Below are 26,616 nucleotides of genomic sequence, written 5' to 3'. Positions count from 1 at the left end.
TCAAGTTCAATTCTTCCTATATCTATTCTATTTCCTACAACCATCCTTGCTTCTTTACTCCCACTGCCACTACCCTAATTCAGGCCTTTTCCCTCTAGTTTGTTTCGTAAAACAATCTAATTGGTTCTCCTTTTCTAGTTTCTCCCCAGTTTAATTCTATTCTAACCCCTCATCCAGAGTGATATTCCCAGAACTCAGCCCAGAAGCACGTGCTGCCTTCAAAGTCTAGCATTCAAAAAGGCTGCACTCCAGTAGCCAATCTTCCACTCTTCCATTGTGAAGAAGTCCTGTACTTTCATCCCAAACTGGTCTCTAAACAGGCAGCTTAACCCCATTTTCCTTGGCCACACTAATGGTTCAAGGATGCCCTCTGGGCAGTGTGACCTAAAGTGGACTGGTCATAGCAAAGACCCAGATTCTTATTTCAGACATGAGTGGGGAGTGGAGGAGGAAAAGTTAAATCTCCTCTAGGGAAGACGTGAAGTGCAAATGTGAAGCCATTTTAATACCATGAAGGAAGCCAAACTGAAGAGGAAGTCAACACTGGGGACAGACGGAGCATAAAGAACTGCAGTGAACACTGGGACAAGCGCTTTGTTTAAACTATACCTGATCACCTCCACCCAAAGAAAACTGTTGCGTGAACCAGCCAAGTTACAAGTATTCTAACTGACAGAAAAAACTTCTAAAAGCTAGACTCATCTCCATTGCATGAAATGCTTAAAGGCAGCTAGTCTATAAACCTCTTTTTAAGTGTGTAAGGTACATATCCAGTTATAGAAACAAGTGGGAGCAGAGACCTGGGCATAAATAAACCCTCTCTTTCCCATGGTTTGCCTCTCTACTTTCTTTTGTGAATGTGTTAATATTCTCAAAAAAAAATTTCAAGAATCACTGCTAGACATAGATCTTAGAACAACTAAAATTCACCTCAATTCAGCCCATCCTAAAAAAATAAAAATAACTAAACTGAAACAAAAATGCAAGTAACACCTCTCCAGATAATTGCTAACATCCTCTCTCCTTCTCCCCCTCCCTCCTTATCTGTCTCTCTCTCCCCTTAAAAAAATTTCTTTTGGAGGAAGAGTTTTGCCGCATTTACTCATACAATTTTTAGCATGCATAGTCATTATTGACAAAACTCACATTCATGGCAGGAAACAGACAGGTTTAAAGAAAATGAGAGAAGCACATCTGTTCTTGTAAAGTTTTTATCAGTTAGGATGACAAATATCCCCTCTTTGGTATGTTAAGGTCTCTGGTTGGTTAGTTAAACATATGACTTTAAACATCTGACTAAGTATCTTGTAGGAGGAAAGGAGTTAACAGAAAGGATCTAAAAGAACTAACAGCCAAAACACTATAAGACAATCAGAAGACTGTCCCTGTTCTCATTATTCTGCTACATGAAAAAGGAAATAGCAAGCCCTCTCTGCATCCTCTGCAGCCATTGCCAATGCTGCTCCTGAAATGTTTACACAGACTCTAAGTGGGAGGCAGGCCGGGAGCTGTGAGGGACAAGTGTCGGATCTGCTGCTGCTTCTAGGCTCAGCAACCTGAGGGGAGACAAGCAGCTTTTACACCAGAGGTTTCTTATGCCATCTAAACATATTTCCATTCCGCTATGTGACTATAAACAAACTGGATTCCCAGAAAGATGGAGATGAAGAGTTTATCTCATTTGTCACTGAGCCGCCTCTTTTGCTTACCAGTTTCTCCTTCCTCTACGTACCTCATTTGTCACCAATGCTTTTCTTTTTCCATAATGAAAAAATATTTACTAATGTCAAACTCTTACGATTCAAAGCCACTATTTCTTTTCCTATTTAATTGTAATTACTGACCTTATAGAGGATTTTGGTTTTTTAAAAATTCTGTTGTAAGTACTAAGCATTTAATTTTTATCCCTCAAAGTGAACACCTGAGGTAGACAACTCCATATTATTTATTCATTCACTCCTTCAACTAACAGTTCTTCACAGAGGTCATCACAACTGTCTTACTAAATCAACAGCAATGACTTGGACAAAAGAAAATCTTACTGTGTTTCTTAGATTACTGCTCAGCTTATTTAACCACAACACCTTAGTAAAACGATCACTGTGGCCTCAACCGAGTGATCAGAATCAGAACTTCTATTCTTATTTTAAATTCCACCCCTCTGGGATTACAAATGCTTGTTTTCTTTAATACAATCCTCTATCTACTTCAGTTTTTAAATTGAACATACATTATTTTTATAATTTAAAAGCCACATTTTTTTAAAAAAAAAGCACTTTGTCTTTTATTATCTCAAGCCAATTGTTTTGCTTATCCTCACTTTTGGTAGGATATTCAGTAGCAGGAAAGTGCCATGTAAAAAGAAGTCCAAAAGCTTCATTATTATAAATCCTTCGGACAGTGTGTAAACAGACATTCTTCAGAAAGTCTTACCCCAATGTTTGAAACAGAGCAAATGCATAGTTTTCTGGATAATCTTGAAGATAGTATGTAAAACAATAATAAAACGCACAATCAACAAATCTTTATTTTTGACACTAAATTTACCCTCTTTCCAAAAACAAAACAAAAACTATCACATTAACTACAAATAAGCAGCAAAAGTAAATGAGTTTATCTCTTTTTGTCTGTTCCTGACTGTCTTCCTTCTCTATTTTGGGCATCTGGCAAGGTGTCTAAAAAGTATTTACTGTAAGATAAGCAGGTGAAAGCATTGATTCTCTCTGGAAATATTTGATTTGTTGCTCTCGTATAACACTCTCCGAATACAGATTTTTAACTTCTCATGCCTAAAAAGACAACAACGGAGAGCAAATAGTTGGGTCTCCCTTGGTTCCCTTCAGTTAGAAAACTTGAATTGTAAATCTCTCCCTAAATAAACACTGTTATTTTACTGATAAACACTGATACTTTACTCCGAAGGGGAAAAAAAAACATAGTCATATACACATCCAGAAAACTTTAAAGTTCCTATTAGAAAATACATAATACTTTGGACAGAAAAAAACAAACTTTTTAAAGAAAATATATTTACAAAAGTTCATGCCCACAATTAAATCTGAATGTTCGCCTCAATTCTAAAAACATCTTTTAAGGAAGCTTAAAGCTTTATGTTTCTGTACAACCAAACTTAAGCCTGGGTGGACTGGTGAAAAGCTCAAAGGCCCATAATCTTGTCACAAAGCAGCAGGGTCAAAAGGCAGAGGTCAGTGAACAGGGAAACAGGGTGCAAAACAGTTCCCACACTTGAGAGAAGCCTATATCTCACTATTTCAGAAGACATTAAAAAACTATGCAGTCACACACACTAAAATAATACAACCATTTCCTTTAAGTCCCAGAGTAAATCTGAATTTTATGAAAGTATTCCTTATTTTTAAGAGCAAGAAATTTAAGAAGTTACTTCTTTCCCTGACAGTGAAAAAACACCAATCCTTCACACTCACACACCCATGCTTCAGCTGCCCCTCAAAGACTGACTTTCAGATAAAAGCTGTCACCTGATCTATTCAACAGGGTTCACTGGGGCACAGAAATAAATACTAAATATGCATACATGTCAACAGACATTTCACAGCAAGGCTTCTACTCCCTAATGATTCAACAAAATATGTCTACTTCTTGACCTTATGGCCACATTCAGAAAAAGCTACATTTTTATTTCTGTTACAGGAGATTTCATTCCAGGGAAGAGTGAATATGATTCTGTTAAACTTTCAGCAGGTGTGACATCTGTACAGGAGACTCTGTAATGACTTCTCTCACACAATTACTGTGGGGACTCCAGGATCTAGGGCATCTGTCTGAATATCTCTGTACCATTTATCACATTCTAACCACAAAACTGTGTTCCACATAGAAGACAGGGTAACAGTACCAGATCAGCAAGATCAGGAAAAGAAGATTTTGGAATAATAAGTACGGTTTTAACTTTTTGTTTTCCATCACCTTCCACCCTCTATACACACATACTTTACCTCTCTCCCCAGTGGCTCCTTCCACCAGGGACAAGATGGCTTACTAGTGCTTCACAGTAAATGAGGCCTCTCAATCCTTCACTGTGAGGAATACGCAAGATTTTATATTCGAGCCCACACAGCTTTCAGGTATTTATTTAAAATAGAATTACAACAGGGCTGTCAATGGAAAAATAAGCACTGCCAGACAGGGGTGAGAACAACTAAACAAAATAACCTATTTTGGCATAATCAAATCACCTCAATGGTACCAATGCTTTTGTTTTAATAAACTGTGAAATCACAGTCATTGTTCTAATGAACAATGGCACAAAGCAAACAGTCAAGTACCAAAGTTCACTTCCCTGGAGCTAGGCCAGAATATTTTAAAATCTGGACATATTTATTTAGAAAAAGAACATACTTGACATAGATGGGGAAATATTTTTAAACAATTTATTATCTTGTTACCCCAGCCATTTAAACTTCCTTAAAAGTTAGGGTTAAACTTAAAGTGAAGAAAATTAACCAAGAAAATAAAATGTGGTGCTAGAAGTGTATTAACCATAAACTTTAAACATATGTTGTTGTTTTTAGTCACTAAATCAATACGACTCTTTTGCAACCCCAAGGATTATCACCTGCTGCTCTGTCCATGAGGGTTCCCAATACTAGAGTAGGTTGCCGTTTCCTTCTCCAGGGGATCTTCCCAACCCAGGGATCAAACTCAACTACAGTCCTAAATTCCTACTGCCCAAATACCTTATTCTCATGGAATTCCAGTTGATATGTTCGTGTTGATTCTTATGACAGGGAGGACTTCCATGTTTGGGAATTGTATGAAACTATGGGATGATTATGAAACAATCATGTTTCATCTGCCTATAGGAAAACGATCTCTGTTATTTTAGTCCTGGGAGAAAAAAATATATAATTTTAATATATAGAAAGGATATTGTTGATCTAGCAGACTGTCCCTGTTTTCCCAAAGGACTATGAGGGAAGAAAAAGGAGGGAAATGGAAAGGATACTAGAAACAGAAAGTATGAAACCGGAATAGCTGTGGGAAATAAAAACTCCTCCCTGGGAATCCCCTGGCAGTCCAGTGGTTAGGACCTGGTGCTTTCACTGCTGGGTTGGAGTTCCATCCCTGGTCAGGGAATAAAAATCCCATAAGCCACAAAGTGCAGCCAATAAAATAAAATAAAACAAAACTCCTCCTTGTTCTGCTAAGGATGAAGGTAACTGGAGGATTCAAGGAGACCTTAGAATTTCTTACCTCTGAGATTTTAATGACAATTAAAAATTTTGCCAAAAAAAAATCTTCTCCCCATTATTACAGAAAAAAGAACCAAAGGAGCAGGTTGTGACTTCATGAGGACTAAAGTGAAAATAAGGGTGATCTCTGAAGAAGGGATTGGGGGGAAAAAGGTACAAAAACCTGGCCTGTGAGCACACTTGTGCCATGATGACTATCTGAAACTTAATTTAGATACTAGTTCTACATGATATTTCTTCAAACTATAGAATAATTTTCTGTGTTAAATAAATGACAGTAGGAGTGTCTTATACTAGAAAAGAGGGAGACAAAGAGGGCAAGAAAACAAGATCTTCATAGCAGAAACCTGGATTCTTTCAGCCAGAGCACCAGAAAATTACGCAAGACAGATGGATTTACATCACAAGGCCTCTGGGATATAGGAAAAAAAAAAAAAACTTAAAATGTCTCTAACCTGGGTTTCATATTTAAAACCTAGAGGTCTACAGGCTGTATCTAAGAGGTTACAGATACAGTATGCTGCCTACTAGTCCGCAGCAGGGTTGAACTTAAATTCTACAACTCTAAAATTATAATTCTACCTCATATTTTTATCCTATAGTTTAGAAAGCTCTTTGGCAAAACACTGTCACATTTCATAATTGAGAAAGTATCAAGAAACAATCTAGATCAGCATGAAGAGTTCAAAAACATACTCCCATACGTGTCCTTGAACTATAAATAATTTAAAAAAAATCTACAGGCAAGGGAAGCAAACAGACTACTTTTGCAACGGTATTCCTAACAGAATAGAAATATGTGGAAACTATTCACAGCTCGTGAATAACCAGCTTGGTGGTAGCATTAACAAGATAGATTTCCCATCCTGTGTGGGGCTATTCACAATTGCTGGTATAGTGCATGTAACACCAACTTTCTCTTCCACTACTTAATAAAAGCACATAGGAATGGAAGTGAGAATGACATCATTAGAGGGCAGATATTGAATTAATTCCACTTATTTAAAAATACCACTTAAAACCTCAGTATTTCACCTATTTTTATTAATTAATTTTTGGCTGCGCAGGGTCTTCACTGCTGTCAGTAGGCTTTCTCTAGTTGCAGCAAGCAGGGTTACCCGGCTGTGTGAGAGAGTGTCTCACTACGGTGGCTTCTCTTGTTGCGAAGCTCTGGCTCTAGACTACGTGCTCAGCAGTTGTGGCACACGGGGCTTAGTTGATCCATGGCACATGAAATCTTCCTGGACTAGGGATCGAATCTGTATCCCCTGCATCGGCAGGCAGATTCTTAATCAATGGACCACCAGAAAGTCCTCAACCATTATTAATAATTAATTGTGACCCAGTGGATATATGTCACCACCCAGCAGCTGAGGACAGCTGGTCTGGAGGACTTGGAGGGGCAGCAGGACACAGCAGAAGAGGGCCACCAGGATGCAATTCCAGCTTTGGCCTTTATTGTCTCTGTGACTCTGGGCAGCAACTCACCAAACCTCAGCCTCCTTGCCTATAGAGTGATGATAATAATACATTCAAGTTATTGTGGGGATTCAAGATAATGTTTATAAATCATCAACCACAGTTCATGGCCCAATAAACATTAACTATTTTCATAGCTTCATTATATAAAGGGGATTTCCTGGAGCTACTTCTGATTTAATAGTGCTAGCATGTATCTTTGAAAGTCATTTAAAAAAGCATTATTTCAAACTTAACTTTATACACCAGTGAAGTATAAAAATTTATGAAAGGAAAATAAAGGCACTAACTTAAGAAATCCATTAATTAAAATAGTTACAATATTTCATAATAAAGTTAGTAAAAATCACAGATTCTTGGGAAAGGTGCAGGAATGAAGAGGAAAGCAACTGTTTCATGTTTTTCCAGCCTCATGATGTGCTGTCTCAGCAGTACATAAAACATTTCCATTTTTATTCCTAGAACTCTCAGTTCTTATCTCCTCACACTAAAACAGCTATCGTTGCATTCTGTTTGAAAAGTAGTGTAGAATACAGCCTCATACTGAAAATTTCTGGAATCTCTGGCTAAGAGGTTATTAAATCTTAAAAAGTCAAGTCTCAGGCAGAAGAGAACATTATACAAGGCACAATAAAGACAAAATATAAACGGGGAAAAATTACAAAGGATTAAACTTTATAGAAAAAGAGAACTGTCCTGGCTGCCCAGGCCCAAAACCGATGTGGGTGTCCACAAAGAAGGAAATGGAATGCAATTGCCTGAAGTATCCCTCTAAAGACATAACTGAAGTTATCAGGGTTCTTTCACACAGCCACTTTCTGAAACTTCATGAACACTACTCACTATTTGTGTGCTCATCACTTAGCACTAGCTTAGAAATAAATAAGACATGTTGTCTGCTTAAGAGGAAAAACCATAGATTTGCTAGTATCTGCATGCTTGCTTAAAACTGGTGTTTAAAAAAAAAGTTTATTAATTTTATTTACCAATCACAGCTTATTTCAAGAGGAAAGGAATAGACTAAAAATATTATAAACGTAAGACATTTTAATAGCTTTCCACAAAGCTGACATAGACCTTTTAAAAAATTAATCATTCTTCTATTCTCTTGCGTTTTTATTAATTTCAAGTTTCCCATTTTAAAAAAACAACAAAAAACGCTAGTCCACTTTAGAGGTTAAAAAAACACACAAATAAACCAAATATCAAATTGCCAACATCCACTGGATCATGGAGAAAGCAAGAGAGTTCCAGAAAACCATCTCTTTCTGCTTCATTGACTATGCCAAAGCCTTTGACTGTGTGGATCACAATAAACTGTGGAAAATTCTGAAAGAGATGGGAATACCAGACCACCTGACCTGCCTCTTGAGAAACCTGTATGCAGATCAGGAAGCAACAGTGAGAACTGTACATGGAACAACAGACTGGTCCAAATAGGAAAAGGAGTGCGTCAAGGCTGTATATTGTCACCTTGCTTATTTAACTTATATGCAGAGCACATCATGAGGAACGCTGGGCTGGAAGAAGCACAAGCTAGAATCAAGATTGCCGGGAGAAATATCAATAACCTCAGATATGCAGATGACACCACCCTTATGGCAGAAAGTGAGGAGGAACTAAAAAGCCTCTTGATAAAAGTAAAAGAGGAGAGTGAAAAGGTTGGCTTGAAGCTCAACATTCAGAAAACAAAGATCATGGCATCTGGTCCCATCACTTCATGGGAAATAGATGGGGAAACAGTGGAAACAGTGTCAGACTTTATTTTTTTTGGCTCCAAAATCACTGCAGATGCTGACTGCAGCCATGAAATTAAAAGACGCTTACTCCTTGGAAGGAAAGTTATGACCAACCTAGACAGCATATTAAAAAGCAGAGACATTACTTTGCCAACCAAGGTCCGTCTAGTCAAGGCTATGGTTTTTCCCGTGGTCATGTATGGATGTGAGAGTTGGACTGTGAAGAAAGCTGATCGCCGAAGAATTGATGCTTTTGAACTGTGGTGCTGGAGAAGACTCTTGAGAGTCCCTTGGACTGAAAGGAGATCCAACCAGTCCATTCTAAGGGAGATCAATCCTGGGTGTTCATTGGAAGGACTTATGCTGAAGCTGAAACTCCAATACTTCGGCCACCTCATGCGACAAGTTGACTCACTGGAAAAGAGTCTGATGCTGGGAGGGATTGGGGGCGGGAGGAGACGGGAACGACAGAGAATGAGATGGCTGGATGGCATCACCAACTCGATGGACATGAGTTTGAGTGAACTCCGGGAGTTGGTGATGGACAGGGAGGCCTGGTGTGCTGTGATTCATGGGGTCACAAAGAGTCGGACACGACTGAGCGACTGAACTGAAACCAAATATATTAACTTTTATTGTTGGTAACAAAAAGAAAAGTTCTATATTTATCCATCTCAAGTGATTTCATTCACTTATTCAAACAATCTAGTCACTGGGTGAAAGTGAAAGCAAAAGTTGCTCAGTCATGTCTGACTCTTTGCGACTCCATGAACTAAACAGTCCACGGAATTCTCTAGGCCAGAATACTGCAGTGGGTAGCCTTTCCCTTTTCCAGGGGATCTTTCCAACCCAGGGACCGAACCCAGGTCTCCAGTATTACAGGTGGATTCTTTACCAGCTGAGCCACAAGGGAAGCCCAAGAATACTGGAGTGGGTAGCCTATCCCTTCTCCAGGGTATCTTCCTGACCCAGGAAGCAAATCGGGGTCTCCTGCATTGCAGGTGGATTCTTCACCAACTGAGCTATCAGGAAAGCCCATCTCAAATGATTTCATTCATTTATTCAAACAATCTAGTTACTGGGTATAAAAAACTAAACAAGAGAGACATGGTCCTGCCCTCCAGGAGCCGACAATCGAATGGGAAATACTGACACGTCAAGTACAATATACCTGGAAATAAGTAATGTGGAAATAAAGCAGGGAGACTGCAAGGGTTGGGCAGGCAGAAAGAGGAAGGACACAACTTTTTATAGGGTGGTCTGGGAAGGCTACTCTGAGAAGGCAACACTTGTGCAAAAACCTGAAAAGGAAGAAGTCAATCTTGCAAAGATGTAGGGCTACACTGTGCAAAGGGTGGCTACCTGACACATGTGGTTACTGAACACTTGAAATGTGGCTAGATCAATTGAGATATGCTGTAAGCATAAAATACACACTGAATTTTAAACATTTTGTAAGAATAAAAGAATGTGAAATATCTCACGAATAATTTTTATGTTATGTGTTGAAATAATCTCCTAGATATATAAATAAAATATATCGTTAAAATTAATATCACCTGTTTCTTTTTACTTTTCTAAATGTGGCTAGAAATTTTAAAACTATAAACATTTCTCACATTATATTAATAATTATAATGGACCATGCTGGTCTAGGGGAAGAGGTTCTAGGGAGAGAATAGAAGATAAACAGGCCACGAGATAAGAAGCTTGCCATATTTAAGAACCTTTAAGAAAACCAATGCAACAGGAAAGATTGTTCCAATCAGAAAAGGATGGAAAGACAGGCAGAGAGCAGATTATGAAGGGCTCTGCCAACCAGGGTGAACAGACTGAGTATCTCTGTCCCACCCCCCTAATTCCTATGTTGAAATTTAATCCCTCATTGGAGCTTGGGCCTTTGGGATGTGCTTAGGTCACGAGGGTGGAGCTCTCGTGAATGGAATTCATACATAATCCTTCTAAGAGACATCTCAGACACACCCTCACCCCTTTCATACAAGACAGTCATCTAGGAACCAGCAAGCAGGACTTCACCAGTACTTCATCTACCAACACTTTCATCTCGACTTCCCAACCTCTAGAACTGTGAGGAATAAATTTCTCTTGTTTATAAGCAACTCAGTATATGGTATTCTTTTATAGCAGCCTGAATAAACTAAGATACCAATAAAGAATCTGAATCTCTATCTGAATACAAAGACAGTTACTGAAGAATTTTAAGTGGAAAAAATTATTCTAAGATTCCCACTGGCTATTTTGTGGAGAACCGGCAGTATCATCCACAGTGCTAGAATACAGACTTCTAGAGATTACTTAACATGGTCATTTCAAACAGAGATCTCTGGATTTCTAAGAGTCCATGCAGATAATAACTGAGCGCGCATGAACTAACATTTCAAAACACTTACTAAATAACTGCACAACACAGACTAACTTATTTTTTTCCATTCCTTGTGGATGAGATTACAATTACTCATCAATCCTCATGTGAGATATGGGGTATATTCAGTCTTCATGTTCAATGTCATTTAGGATTAATCTTTTAAAAAAATGATAGTTTTTCATTCAAAAACAATTTCCAACCCGTAAAGAGGAGTGATAAATTCAGAAACCAAGTACCTCATTTAACCCCTTCAATACATATAAAAACACTTGAGACCCACAGCTGTCCTAAATAACAGACCCAGGACCGGATTCTCAGCTTCTGACTGTGCATACAGCTTTAACAATTGTACTGACAGCCACACCAGCCAAGGTTTCACAAGCAAGCAACATTCCTTTTAAAAACTATAAACTTATCTAAGGACAGGTAATTTATGCTAAGAAAAGATAGGTATAAGACCCAATAAGAACAACAAAAGGTTTAAAAGTAGGTTTTTGGAAGTAGTGTTTTTATTTGTGCAGCAAATACCTTATACTTCCATTATATCTTATACTCATTAATAAGAACAGGAATAGTATCAAATACATACTCTTCTTTTTTTATTTTTGTTTTGATAAATGAATAAAAGAATGCATGCAGTGCTGCCTGCAAGGAGACAAGCCAGGTCAGGTCTTAAAGGTAATAAAGACTAGTCTTCTCCTTCTTAATACCTTTTTTCTACAGAGGTGTTAAACAATAATCACATTTGATTATAGGGTTATCCATGTAGGGTACTGGCAGAATTTATAATCTGTGTGATCCAGTATGTATTATGAAGGAGGCATCGAATGTAGAGGTTACCAGCATGGACGGATCACGTCAGACTTTTAATTCAGGCTTCTCACTTCTTATATGAACCTAGGCAAAGGACTTAAATTCTCTAGCCTCAGTTTCCTCATCTGTAAAATAGAGAAAATAGTGCCATCTCCTAAGGTGTTGTCAGGATGAAATGAGCTAATAGTTATAAAGCATTTAGCCAGTGCTTAGCATGCAGAAAGTTATTTTATTATTGCTATTTTATTGTAGATTCTTTCAAAACAGTGACTGTCACCTATATACTCCTCAACCTGGCACACTGTAAACATTTAACACTGAATAATTAATCCAGAGCATAAAGGCTAGCTATGGCTTTATCAAAAACAAAATTTAAGTCATTATTAATCAAAACTGTTAAGGATTTGGACATACGGCACTTGTTTCCTAAAGTACCTATTTTTTAAAATTGAAGTATAGTTGACTGAAGTACCTTATGGAGGAACTGCTTCTACCCTCTAACAAATTATAGAAGATTCTCCATATGGAGTTCAATAGAAATTATGACTAACAATGCATCGTATTCTAGACATTTACTTCTATTACTCCAAGAGTGTCTGTGACCAGAAGTGGAAACGCAAAACAAAGAATATACTCAGGAATGTCAGGACAGTCTGTCTCAACTCCTCAGCACTGGACATTATGTACATGCCCCTCTCCAGCCTCCTTTTTATCTTCTTGTCCCCTTTCTTCCCCTTTTGTTACTATTTCTCCTCCAAAGACACTTATGTTCCTCCCTCCTCCCCGCTTTCCTAACCATCTCATCTTCTCTGCTCTTCTGAGCTCCCTATGCTGGTATGTCCTGCATGAACCAGTGCAGCAGATGCCTGAGCCCTAGGACTTAGTTGCCCTCACTGTTGGGACAATTTCACTATAAAGAATTTTATTCCAAGGGGATTTTTAAAATCAAGTATCACTATACCACAGCAATTAGACCTTGAATCTTCTTTGGCCCCATTCCAAAGGATCTTTGTATTATTCCTTCCCCAGCACCCCAGCTACCAGGCCAGACCTTGAAAACTCCCAAACATAATCTACTGTGGACCAAGGATGTCAGCAAAGTTAACAATTGAGGCACTACCAATTGTGGTCAGATCAGGGAAGCTCCTATCCCATCCACCCCTGTACACCTGGCCATGGTTTTTAAAAGACTTTAGCACAGTCTTGACTATGACATTCAGTCTGGATTAAGAGTAATCCTGAAATGCTTGCTGAACTCACGTTAAGCTCATCTTTTTTTGAGTTTAAATAACTATGCAGCTTTGTGCATTACAACAACCAAGCTCGGAATTCCCTGGTGGTCCAGTGGTTAAGGACTTGCTGCTCTCACTGCTGGAGCCCTGGTTTCAGTTCCTGGTCGAGGAAGTAAGATCCCACAAGCTGAATTGCACAGGGGGAAAAAAAAGAACAACCAGGCTTTAGTCTGGTGCCTGCTCTGATCAAATGGGATCTCTGAGATCTTAAACTCTCAGTCTTCGTTTCTCCACTCTAAATGATGTCTAAGGTCCCTTCCAGTACTACTGCGGCATGATACTGTCGGTTTTAACAAAATTTTATATCTGAATTCAGAACATGGTCTTCACTGCCCCTAAGCTCTAAACCACAGCCAAGACACCAAGGCTAAAAATAAACAGCTGGAGGCACCAAGGAAGATCTCGAAACAAAGCAGGGATCTCTCAGACTTCCATATCTATCAGCATTCCTGAATCCAAGCTACCATGGAAAAACTTTAAGAATATTCTGGTCACCACAATTTGCAGACTCATTTGTAAACTTTATATTCACTTATTAAACACTATGTACAACTCCGGGAGTTGGTGATGGACAGGAAGGCCTGGCGTGCTGTGATTCATGGGGTCACAAAGAGTCGGACACGACTGAGCGACTAAACTGAACTGAACAAGGTACTATGAAAGAGAGCAGCAGAGACATTTCCCTCTTGGGAGAAGGAATATTTGGGGGCTTGCATATTTACGTTACTTGAATAAAGGTCTAATTATATCCTTCATTTTTCCACTGCCTAAAAGATCTGTTGCTGTAAATCAAGCCACATAAATTCCTACAGCTTGGTCTTAGAGGACATGAGAGACATAAAGGAAAATTTCAAGATGATACCTACTTCCCTTCACATCAACTAATTCCAGTGACTTCTATTTACACCTCCTTTCTTCTTTATGCAATGGTCAGTCTGAAACATCTTATCTGTAACGTTAAAGGAAATTTAAATCTTTCTACTTTAACATTTAAGGGACATTTTTGTTTATGGATCAAATACATCTTGAAAACACACAGTGAGTAGGAGAAGCACAATAGCTAAGACATGGCAGAGAAGAACAACAGGCAATACTGCTATGCGTGCATGCCTGCTAAGTCACTTAGTTGTGTCCGACTTTTTGCGACCCGATGGACTGTAGCCCGCCAGGGTCCTCTGTCCATGGGATTCTCCAGGCAAGTATATTAGAGTGTGTTGCCATGCCCTCCTCCAGAGGATCTTCCTGACCCAGGGATCAAACCCACATCTCTATGTCTCCTGCATTGGCACGTGGGTTCTTTACCACTAGAACCACCTAGGAAGCCCAATACTGCTGTATCAGTATACGTATAGAGAGAGACACATCCATAAAATCTCTAGGACTTCCATATTTTAAATTTATATATATTTAAATTACTTTCAGTTGTTTAAAGACCTATATGCGATGAAAGATGTCTTTTCCATTGTTGGTAAAGCAAAGCTTCACTGTAGGAGGAGTGTCTAAAAAGCAAGATAAAGCCCAGATCACTTTATTACAAGGTCTCATTTCTCACAAGACCTCAGTCTATTTAACTGTTACTTCATCATACGGTTCGTGTCCTTCGTTTGATAACAATGACCCACCACCTGCAAAGTATAAATTCTAGGAATATGTATATGTTAAGAAAAAGTCTATAAAGCAACTGGTTTATGTTTAATAGAAGTCAACTAAGATCTTCTACAGGTGGGGTGACAACTTGCTAAGAAACAGTACAATAAAAATAGATTAGTTCCAGAAAAATAAAACAGAAACCTAACTATCATTAACTTTGAAATTAATGCAGCAAAACAGAAACAACCTTGTGACTAATTTGCTTAACTCACCAGCCTTGTTTCCTGATCCTAAATGTAGCTCTGCGGAAAAAGTTAAGTTGGTAGTTGGGTTCATGATACTACATTCTCTTGTTTTCCTCTTGTCACACTAGTTTCTTAAACTCCTTGGTTGTTTCCACCTCATCCTTCTCACTTCAGAATGTTGCAATATCCCCAGGACTCAATTCTCAAGCCTCTTCTCTTTTCTGTCTACATCCACTCCCTGGGTGACAACAACCAACTTCAAGGCTTTCAGCTTACACCTAAAAATAAAGTTAGGGGCCCTGATAGATGTCTTGCCTACTTGGTATTTGTATCTGAACGTCTAATGGGCACCTCAAACTTAATATGTCCAAAGCTAAACGAATCTTCTCCAGCCAGCTTCTCCACCAGTCTTCCCATTTCAGTAAACAGGTGCTTGTAATTGTTTAGGGAGAAAATCTTGGAGTCGTATTTTTTTTTAATCATCATTTTCTTTTATTATGAATACCATACTCAACTCATCAAAAAGTCCTGCTGGCTCTACCTTCAAAATATACTCAGCTTCTAACCACATAATTTGGTCCAACCCCCAACAACTTCTGCTCAAAGAGTGAAAAAGAGCCTCCTAACTGGTCTGCCTCTATCTTGCCCTTGATATAGTCTAGTCAACATGGCAGCCACAGCCATCTCTTTAGAAGGTAGATCAGATCTCGTTACACCGCTCAAAGCCTAGTGATATGGTTTCCTATCTATAAATCTAACAGTCTAGGAAGCCCTACTTCTTCTCAGTGATGACAGCTACTACTCTCCTTCTTACTCAGTACCAGTATTGGCCTCCTTGCTGTTACCACAAAACTAGGAACTCTTCCACCTCAGGTCTCTGCACATGCTGTTTCCTCTGCCTACAATGCTGCTCCCTGAGACAATCCACATGGCCAGCTTTCTCACCTCCTTTAGGGTTATTTTCAAACATTACCTTATCCTAAGGCCTTCCCTAACCATCTTATTTAAAATCATTAAACCCTACAAATTCCATCATTCTGTTGGCACTGCCCTACTCTCATCTCCCAGATGTATTTTTCCTCACAGCACTTAATAACGTCTGACAAAACTACATATGTTTATTATTTCTTTACACTACAATGTAAGCTCTATGATGGCAGTGATTTTTTTGACTGCTTTGATTACAGCTGAGCCCAGGGCCTAGAACACAATCTACACCTAAAGGCTTTCAAAACTACTTACTGAATGAATGCATTAAAAAAAATTTTTTTTACTGTTTTGTTAAAGCCATTTGCACTACACCCAAAGAGACTCAGGTCACACTTACAGGTGCTGTTTTAGCTTTACTAGGCATACAGACTTGATGAAGAAAAAAATACAGGCTTTTTCCAATCATCAGCAGCCACTGACAAAAGGTCTCCAAGTGACTCAGTGTCATAAATGTTTAGGGGGAAAGGGATTCTAGAAACCTAAAATAACCCCTTCACCAATCCTGAAAGAGGAATCTCTCCAAACATTTCTTTTTTCTAACTCCATAACCCTTAACAAAGCCATTCTTAATACGGACATGAAGAAACGACAGGAATATATAATTACACATAGCCTAGTAGTCATCTCTCTTTTCAAATAAAAATTTTAAGTAAAATTAGACATAGCTTTTGTTGAAAATGTTTTGCTGTGAAACTGACTTAAGATATTCATTTAGCCAAGAGGTGAGTTGGTGGGTATTGTTCTAAAGGCTGAACAGTTCTGTTTACTACTGTTTATTATTTAATACATTCTTCAGTCACCCCCTCCCTGCCAAAAAAGGAAAAGAAACACACACACAGTGGTGCAATCAAGAATGCTATGTCCAAAGAAGCTGTTCTGAAAGGCTATGACCTAAGTGTTTAACACTGACACAGATAAAGTTCAAGTGATAAATGTCACTTGTCTCACACGTAAAAAAAAAAAAAAATCGAGATTCAGAACGCAGGAAGGCAAGCAGAGAGAAACAGGCGTGAAAAATGAAATCAGTTGTTTCTCCCCAGGCTCCTCCTGACACTGCGCACACACCCCTGCCCCCTCCACCACCAGCCTTTAACAGCCCCCTTTCCAGCGGCTGCTCTCCAGCTCAGCCCCGCACTGCGCCATCAAATAATGAGTCAAAAGGACGCACGATGCCCCTCCGAGGAAACCTAGGCAGCAACACTCGGTGCATCCAACTGAGCGGCAATGTCTAACTACTTAAACTCGGGACCCTATAGCCGGTATCAACAAAGCATCGTCCTAAGTCCTGAGGTTCAAAGATCTCCGCCAGCCCCCGCGATACTGCCAAATCGACAGGATTCCAAAAGGTGACTCCACCGTCAGCGCAGAACCCGAGGACGGAGGCGGCGCAGACCGCGAACACTCCAGGATGAAGTCCAATCAGCCTCCCGCCCGGCGCTCGCCCCGCGGGCCGCCGCCGCCTGGGTGGACTCCCGCCCCGCGGCCCCGCCGCCTCCGACGCCCCCTTCCCCGGAGGGTCGGGGCGCCGCGTCACGTGCAGAGGCTGAAACTTCGAGGTCGGGGCTGAGGGTGGGGGGCGGGAGCACAGCGAGGCCGGAGTTAACCCGCCCGGTGACTCACCGGCCGCCTCCGCGGGCAGCTGCGGGCGAGGGGGCCGGCTTGCGGGCGCCCGCGGGCTCAGCAGAGCGCCCTGCACGCGGAATAAATAACAATGTCATTAAATCGCTGCCCGAGAGCCCGGCCGGCCAGCGAGCGAGCGCCGCCGGGAGCTGACTTTGTCTGGAGCCGGCACCCCGCCTCCCGCGCGTCCCCGCAGCGTCCCCCGCGGCCCCGAGGAGACCCCGCGCTGCCGCAGCCCGGCCTTACCCGCCAGCTCGTCCGGCTCCAGCCCGCTGTCCGCGTCGATCCCGCACAGCACGAAGTAGTGCGCGAAGCGGCAGGCGGCCGGGGAGGAGCCCGAGGCCGGGCCGGGCGCCGCGCCGCTCCCGCTCATCCCGGCCGCGCGGCTCCTACCGCCGCCGTCGCCTGAGAGGACTCGCTGCTGAGGCTGCCGCTCGGGCTCCGGTCCCCGCGCGCCCGCCCTAGGGCGACCCGGGCGAGCCCATGGCCGCGCAGCCGCCGCTCGTCAGCGCAGCCCCGCTCCTCGCTCGGCTCCGGGGAAGCGGCCTGGAGCTCGTGCCCGGTCGGTCCCGCTCCCGGTGCCCGGCGGGGGAGGGGCGCGCGGGGGGAGTGTCGCCCGGAGAGGCCCGCGTCGCCGCAGCTGCGCTCGCGAGCTGGGAGCCTCGGCGTCTGGCGCCCGCCGGTCAGCTGAGCGGCGCTCTGGCGGTGGGAGCGCGGGGGCGCGGAGGGGAGGGCGCGCTCGCGAGGGGCGGGAGCGCGCGTTTCGGTTGTACGTGCGCGCGCGTCCAGCGGGCTCTGAGGGAGCACCGGATCCCGGCCGGATTCGTGCCAGCCCGGCGGCCGGGGCTGCGGCGCAAGGGCGACCCCACACACGCGCCTCCGGCTGCCAGCAGGAGGCAAAACCGCAGAGGGGATGCTTCCTATCCTGAATTTTTAAAATAGAAATGCATCTTGGGGAAAGGTTAACCGCTGCTCCGAAATCATTTCCCACAACGATCTAGACCATCAACATATTTTAAACTGACAAGTGCGGATGTCCATCTTATTTTAAGACAGTAGTCCTTGAATCCTTCCACCGGCGCTCAACCCCGCTCACAAGCCATCCTTCCTCACCGAATTGGTGCCTACTCAATGGCACAAAGAAAACAAAAAAACCACTCAATATCCACTAAGCTTTAAGACTTCTAAAATGACCACAATTACCAACTTCCCCTAGCTGACCCATTCCGTAATTTATCCTGACATTTTCCAGGTCAGTGTAATGTAGTCAAGAGGCTCCAGTTCTCCAGCTCTGTACTCATTTGAACTTATCTGCTCTTCCAGCAGGTACAATCGGCGGCTGATAAGGCAAAAAGAATTAAACCCTGAACTCTTCTCTTCACAAGGCTATGGCTTTCTTACCCTGCTCTTTCCTCTGACTTCCCACTCTTCACAACGACATCACAGATCTACTCTTACTCCTTTGAAAAGTGAAAAACTAAATCCATACTATCTCCACATGGTCATCCCTTACACACCACTTCGGTACTCTTTTTTAGGGATTTGGGTATTAGGTACCGGCTAGGGTGGGGGGAGCGTGTGGATGTGCATCGTGACATTTCCAGTAGACACTCTAGCAAATATTCCAGGGAGGTGGACTGAGAGACCAAACCTCGATTATTTGACTGCAAAGTGTTCTCCCTGGAAGATATGTATGGAAGTTCAGTGGGCTTCCCAGGTGGCTATAGTGGTAAAGAGCCCACCAGCCAATGTAGGAGACTAAGGGACAGGGGTTTGATCCCTGAGTCTGGAAGATCCCTTGGGGAAGGGCACAGCAACCCACTCTGTAGTCTTGCCTGGATAATCCCATGGACAGAGGAGCCTGGCGGGCTACAGTTCATCAGGTTGCAAAGAGTCAGATTGGACTGAGCAACTGAACACTCACTCACTCACTCAGGTGGCTCAGTGGCAAAGAAACTGCCTGCCAGTGCAGGAGACCCCAGAGACAAAAGCTCCATCCCTGGGTTGGGAAGATCCCTCAGAGAAGGAAATAGCAACCCACTCCAGTATTCTTGCCTGGAAAATCTCATGGAGGAGTCTGATGTGCTACAGTCCATGGAGCACACACACACATTTACTGTAGCTTGTACCCTCACTTTCTCTTCAGGTTTGAAGTGTAAGAAGAATAAAAAAAGCAGAATGAGCCACAGCCTGGGTAATGCACCTTTAACTCCTACTGCACCCTGCACTTTTTCTTCAAAACACTTACCTTTTCTGTGTCTGGCTGCTCTACTGGATTGTAAGCTCCACAGAGCAGGAGTCAGAATCCTGCTAGGTTCAGTCTGTTTCTATTTTTAGTGTCTAGCAGAACCCTGGTCCACCTCACCACTCAATTCATGTTTATTAAATGAATGAAAGAAGGATGGTTATCTCGGTAGTAACAAGTTGTTGATGCTACTAGGAAAATACGGAAACTCTATCTGTGACATATTTATGAACATATGCTAATTTGCTATTATGATTGCTTTTTCTCATATAGACAGAACTGAAATATGTAAAACAATTTCACTAATGAGGGGAGGGGATGACAGGATGTGTATGTGTTTCTCCTGTCTTTGCTGGTAGATCCTTACAGAATGTTTGATTCTAGATTAATAGAGGACAATAGAAAACTAATTCACTGTTTGAACTAGCCAAGGGATATGGTATTTTTGTTGATTTGAAAAGTAACAGACTTTAAAAAAAATTTTATTTGGCTGTGCTGGATCTTAGTTGTGCTATGAGGGATCTTTTAGTTGTAGCTAAAATCTTCCCTAAAGCTTTCAGTAGAATTATCACACGTTACAAGGTTAAAACCCTAATTTGAAAATACCTGGGTATGTACCTAATTATCACTTCAGAACAACACTGTGGTATATTCTGCATTAAGCTGCAATAAAACAAAGTTAAAAGAATAACCAAGAGAGACTTCCCTAGTGGTACAGTATTTGAGAGCCTGCTGTGCAATGCGGAGGAAGCCGGTTCGAGCCCTGGTCAGGGAAGTAAGATCCCACATGCCTTGGAGCACCTAAGCCTGTGTGCCACAGCTAGAGAGTCTAAGACAACAGAAGATCCTGCATTATGAAGATCTCAGCAAAAAAAAAAAAAAAAAAGGAATTAACTATACATCAATGCACATATGTTTACCTCTAAAATGATGACACAGAAATAAATTAGCTAAGTGAATAAAATGAGTTAAATCTTACAAGGTATTTAAACTGTGTTTGGGAGGGGAGAGATCATATTCCCATGCTAAGATAACCCTTGTTGGTACCATTCTTCCTTTCCACCATGTCATCTACACATATTCATAACCAAGAGAGATAGATTCATCGAGAAACGACTCAGAGCCCTAGACATTCCTCGGACCACGTTTTACTAGCAGTCATGGTCACCATATGTTATGCCAGGTTAGCAGTAATCAGTTAATTCCTCATTCCTGTGCCTCCTGTAGGCAGCAAACCCTGGCATGGCTCCACACGTAAGTCATCCCCTCCATTGGAGGTTTTACCAGAGAGTCCTTTAGAGATCATTGCTCAAATACTTACAGCATTGCCTTCCATTCTGCTTTTGTTCCTGGTATATATGCTGCCTGACTGGAAACCTACAGTGGAGGCAACAATCCCAGAGCACAAAACGTGCCAAATAATCACAATTCCAACAAAAGATTCTCTTTTGTGGTAGAATTTTTTTTGAGCAATGTTTTCTCCTGCCAGCTAAAAAGCTTTCTGGGAAAATCTTACTGCAATGAAAAATTATTTGAAAAATCAATAATCATATTCCCTCATCATTAGTTTCAGAAAAAGCATTAGTTTATGCCAATAAGAGTTTGGTGGAAGAACTTCCCTGGTGGTCCAAAGGTTGAGAATCCACATTCCAATGAAGGGACACGGGTTCGATCCCTGGTTGGGAAACTAAGATTCCCCCATGCCTCAGGGCAAATAAGCCTGTACTCTGCAATTATTGAGCCCATGCAAGCTGGAGCCTGTGCTCCACAACACGAGAAGCCCAAGCACTGTAACCAGAAGCCCCATGCAAGGTAAAACTGGAGAATCCCCTTGTACTGCAACGAAGATCCAATGTAACCAAAAACAAAAAAAAATAGAGTTTGGAAGCAAAACAGCCAACTCACAGTCTTGCATAAATCTGTTTCCCCCTTAAATGATGGGTCTAAGATTATAAAAACCTTTTGTCTAAGTCATTATGCTAATGATATGAGAATATGAAACTGTCACGCGTGTATATGTTCCTCGGTTCTTTGTCTCATCACAACAAAAATTTGGAGTGATGGACATTAAAGCCCCGTCAGTTCAGTTCAGCGTGTCACAACTCTCGGGTCTTGGACAGATCGTATTATGGCTCTCAGGTCTCGAATGGACCATGTTATAGCTCTTAGATAAATCAGTGTCACATCTCAATGTTACAGTTCTATTTTATTTAGAAGACAGCAGGAAAATCCATCTTCGAGGCATGAGGGCACGTCAGTCCAAAGACGCAAAGAGAAGAGCGACCCAGCACGCAGGAGAGAGAGAGCGAGCTAGCTTTGGCTCCTCTTTTTATATGTTTTTTTCCCCTGGGCCTGCCCTATGTAAACCGGGCCAGCCAGGAATGTTGTTTGTTTTACCTGAGGTCCTCACTGCGGTCCTCGGACCTTCCTTTGTTCTATTTTTGCGGGCTTTTCCCTTCCTCGTCTTTTGGCCACTGCCATTTTGGACTCCTTTTCCCTATTCTACCTACCTAACAAAACTAAGACACCATCCCTCTTCTTCAGGTTTATAGTCTAGCAGGAAGGGAAATAGATGGGTAAACTTCATGGCAAATAGATAGGGAAACAATGGAAACAGTGACAGACTTTATTTTCTTGGGCTCCAAAATCACTGCAGATGGTGACTGCAGCCATGAAATTAAAAGATACTTGCTCCTTGGAAGAAAAGCTATGACCAACCTAGACAGCATATTGAAAAGCAGAGACATTACTTTGCTGCCAAAGGTCCATCTAGTCAAAGCTATGGTTTTTCCCGTAGTCATGTATGCATCTGAGAGTTGGACCATAAAGAGGGCTGAGTGCTGAAGAAATGATGCTTTTGAACTGTCGTGTAGGAGAAGATTCTTGAGAGTCCCTTGGACTTCAGGGAGATCAAACCAGTCAATCCTAAAGGAAATCAATCCTGAATATTCGTTGGAAGGACAGATGCTAAAGCTGAAACTCCAATATTTGGCCACCTGATGCTAAGAGTTGACTCATTAGAAAAGACCCTGATGCTGGGAGAGGTTGAAGGCAGGAGGAAAAAGGAATGACAGAGGCTGAGATGGTTGGATGGCATCACGGACTCAATGGACATGAGTTTGAGCAAGCTCCAGGAGATGGTGAAGGACAGTGAAGCCTGGCCTGCTGCAGTCCATAGCGTTGCAAAGAGTCAGACACGGCTGAGCAACTGAACAACAACAACAAGGAAGGAAAATATTTTTTAAAACTAATTAAAATACCATTAGAAATAGTAAAAAAATATTGTATATTCCACATGACAGGTTCTATAAATATGTGGGATATAGTGAACTGAAGTCAAATCGTATTAAGGAATCCAGTGTGACACCACGAAAGTGGTCATATTTGAGATGGTCTTTTAAGAGAAATAGGATGTAGAACTGGGAGGGGACATTCAGGCACAGAAGAAATGACTGGGGTATAAAAGTATATAGAGGGCAGAAGTTCAGTTGGAGCCAGAGCATGAAGAGCCTTGAATGCCAGGCAGTAGGGGTGACTCACTTTCTTGGTTTTGCTGATACCTGAGAGCTCGGCTTAGCCAGCTTTGAAGGAGTTTAACATAGAATATTTGAAATCAGCTAAGCTAGCTCCCTCATTTTACAAATAAAAATGTCTTAAGTTCCATGGGATTTTTGTGACTTACCCAAACACACACCATCAGTGGTGGGACTGGGAACAAAACCAAAGACTGGATTGTAGACTATCTAAGGCCTTCTCAGCTCTGATGTCTGTGTGTATGTGTGCACACACACACAGTCATGTCTGACTCTTGCAACCCCATGGACTGTAGTCCCCCAGTCTCCTCTGTCCATGGAACTGTCCAAGCAAGAAAACTGGAGTGGGTTGCCATTCCCTTCTTCAGGGGATCTTCCAGACCTAGGGGTTGAACCTATGTCTCCTGAGTCTCTTGCATTGGCAGGCCAATTCTTTACCACTGAGCCACCTGGGAAGCCCTCTGATGTCTGTAAGTCTATGAAATCTGTCTATCTGAGTTGACTAATCTTTTCCCTCTGTGCTGCTTGTGACTTCTCATCAGAGGTCCACTTCAGAATTTGATTATTTTTTCTTTTGTGATGAACATTTTTCAAGCATACAGAAAGACTAGAATAATGGACACCTGAATACTCATCACTTAGTTTTAAAAAATTTTTGTTATGGTAAAGTCACACTATATAAAATATACTATTTTAGCCATATTTAACAGTATAGTTCAGGGTCACTAAAATACATTCACATTGTTGTACCATCATCCTTCTGAATTTTTCATCTTCCTAAATTGAAACTCTGTCCCCATTGAACACCAACTACCCATTCTCCTTCCTCGGTCCCAACCTCCTGCCCCTAGCATCTACCAGGGTACTTTATGGTTCTATGAATTTGACTATTCTCCCATCAGCTAGTTTGAATATTAACATTTTGCCATTTGTCTTTTTTACTGAAGTGCGTGGGTACTTAGTCGCTCAGTCATGCCCAACTCTTTGTGACCCTGTGAACTATAGCCCACCAACCTTCCCTGTCCATGGGATTCTCCACGCAAGAACACTGGAGCGAGTTGCCATTTCCTCCTCCATTTTACTGAAGTATTTGAAAGTAAATAAAGCACAAGATTCGGAGAAGGCGATGGCACCCCACTCCAGTACTCTTGCCTGGAAAATCCCATGGGCGGAGGAGCCTGGTAGGCTGCAGTCCATGGGGTTGCTAAGAGTCGGACACGACTGAGCGACTTCACTTTCACTTCTCACTTTCATGCATTGGAGAAGGAAATGGCAACCCACTCCAGTGTTCTTGCCTGGAGAATCCCAGGGACGGGGGAGCCTGGTGGGCTGCCGTCTATGGGGTCGGACAGAGTCGGACACGACTGAAGTGACTTAGCAGCAGCAGCAGCAAAGCACAAGATTAGTCAACATTTTGAGTATGTCTGTCCTATCTAAAGTTTCACATAAATGTTTCCTTACTTTCTCAATGAAATATCTAGACCTTCTTTTCTCCCTTTATCTCATATAAAATACCCAACATTAGTTCTTTCTCATCATCTATTTCTGTTCTTTCTCTTTTTCCCAATAATACTTTAGTAGATTTACGTGTAATTGTTTTCTCAAGACTGCCTCCTTCTGAGAACCTCATTCCTTTCATTCCAACCAAATTGCTCTCTCAGGAGCTACAATGATATGATACAGCATCACACACATGCACAAGCGTGCATGCACATACACACACACACACACACACACACACACACTCCTCTCAGAAGAATTGACTGGTCTAGAAGAAGGCTTATGACTCACACTGGGCCAATAAGCAATTTCCCATTGGTCTTGGACTTAAGGGCCCAGAGATTTGAGGTGGTTTCTCTGCAGATGGCCACTGTTGCAAGCTGAAAACCTCGGGAGATACCAGTGGTCATGTTTCTGTTATGTGAAGAAAAATAGTCTGCAGCGAGAGAGAAGAATGAGACTGACACCCGGGACACAGAAGACAAATGGAACAAACATCCTCTATCGTTATTGTGAATTTGACTTTTTTTTGCCGAAGGTAATTTAAGTTGGGATTCTGCCACTTGCAGTCAAAAGAGCACATACTTAAGTGTGATTTGGCCTGGAGAATGTTGATAGGGAGAATTGGGCAAAACCTTCAGGCTACCCCAGGCTAAAAAGTATAAAGACTTGTCTACACATCCAATCAGCCCCTGATTCAAAAGATATGAAGAGAAGCTGTATTTCTGTATGTTTTAAAGATCTCTGCATACGTTCATGCTAAGTCACTTCAGTCGTGTCCAACTGTGTGCAATCCTGTGGACTGCAGCCTGCAAGGCTCCTCTGTCCATGGGATTCTCCAGGCAAGAATACTGCAGTGGGTTGCCATGCCCTCCTCAAGGGGATCTTCCCAACCCAGGGATTGAACCCGAGTCTCTTAACATCTCCCCACATTGGCAGGCAGATTCTTTACTGCTGGCACCACCTAGGAAGCCCTCAAGATCTCTATATAACTATAAATACACAAACCTATAGAAACTAAATGTACGTTATCTGTCTACTTCTTGAAACAATATTTTCATAAATATCATAAATTTATTTCCTCAGTTGTTGATAGATTGGATTTTGTGTTCAGAAATCTTCCCCCAGGCCATACCCTGACACAGCACACAGAAGGGAACATTTGAGACTGCAGAGCAATTATGGTTAACCTAGTATTGCCATCCCATGTAAGTTCCAGGAGGAAAGAAAACAGCTGAATCCTCAATGCTTGCAACATTTATTAGATTAGCTTCTTCCATTAGAGAAATGAGGACCATGAATGTTAGACTTTGCTATCCATCACCGAGGAGAACAGTAAGCAATGGGTAAAGGAGGGGCCACGAGTGTTACAGTAGTAGAAGTCCGTCTTTATGGAAACATGAGGCAAGAGGAAAGGAAGTTCCTCCCTAAGGAGTGTTTGTTTAATCAGAGTCCATTCCCCTCCCTTCATTGTGTAGCCTGGATATTGTTTGGGTGGGATTGGCCTTACCACTAACTCTAGGGTGAGGCTTTGTGAACCTATGACCCTTTCAAGGGTTAATGATTTGGAGATGTACAATTGTCCTAAGCTCGTCTACTTACTGTGAGGTTCAGAACATTTGTTTGACAGTTGCAGGAAGGAGCACTGTCTTCTCATCTTGGAAGGAAGAATACAGAATTGCTGGTAGCCCTATGGGGAAAGCCAGACCAAGGATGAAGCCAACATACAGGTCAGTGCAGAGAGTAGAGAAACTCTGAAAAGCAGATTGTATTGTGAACTCTGGGTCAAATCACACAAGAAGCCAGCTCAGTATCTGAAATTTGTCAGTTAATGTGAGCCAATACATTCCTTTTAGTGTTTCAGCCAGTTTGAGTTATTTTTCTTTTACTTGCAACTAAAAGCATGCCCCCCAAAATAAGGATATTGATCTGTAAGATCCTTCTCAGTTA

General features: G+C 41.8%; 1 protein-coding gene and 1 pseudogene across 3 annotated transcripts in view; one reads left to right on the top strand and one right to left on the bottom strand.

Moving 5' to 3' along the window:
• DENND5B (DENN domain containing 5B) overlaps positions 1 to 17,969 on the bottom strand; it is a 223,562-nt gene extending 205,593 nt beyond the window's left edge. For all 3 annotated transcript variants that reach the window (XM_088837249.1, XM_088837247.1, XM_088837248.1), the window contains exon 1: positions 17,635 to 17,969. In XM_088837249.1, the coding sequence (XP_088693375.1) occupies positions 17,635 to 17,761 (127 nt within the window). In that variant the 5' untranslated portion in view covers positions 17,762 to 17,969. The remainder of the gene's footprint in view (positions 1 to 17,634) is intronic.
• LOC148777671 (uncharacterized) lies at positions 16,736 to 17,477 on the top strand (annotated as a pseudogene).
• Positions 17,970 to 26,616: the final 8,647 nt, after the last annotated feature.

This window comes from Moschus berezovskii, chromosome 6, assembly GCF_049115385.1.
Source record: "Moschus berezovskii isolate FMDL1 chromosome 6, NW_MosBer_1.0, whole genome shotgun sequence".
Taxonomy (NCBI): Eukaryota; Metazoa; Chordata; class Mammalia; order Artiodactyla; family Moschidae; genus Moschus; species Moschus berezovskii.
This window is presented reverse-complemented; position numbering and strand designations above follow the sequence as displayed.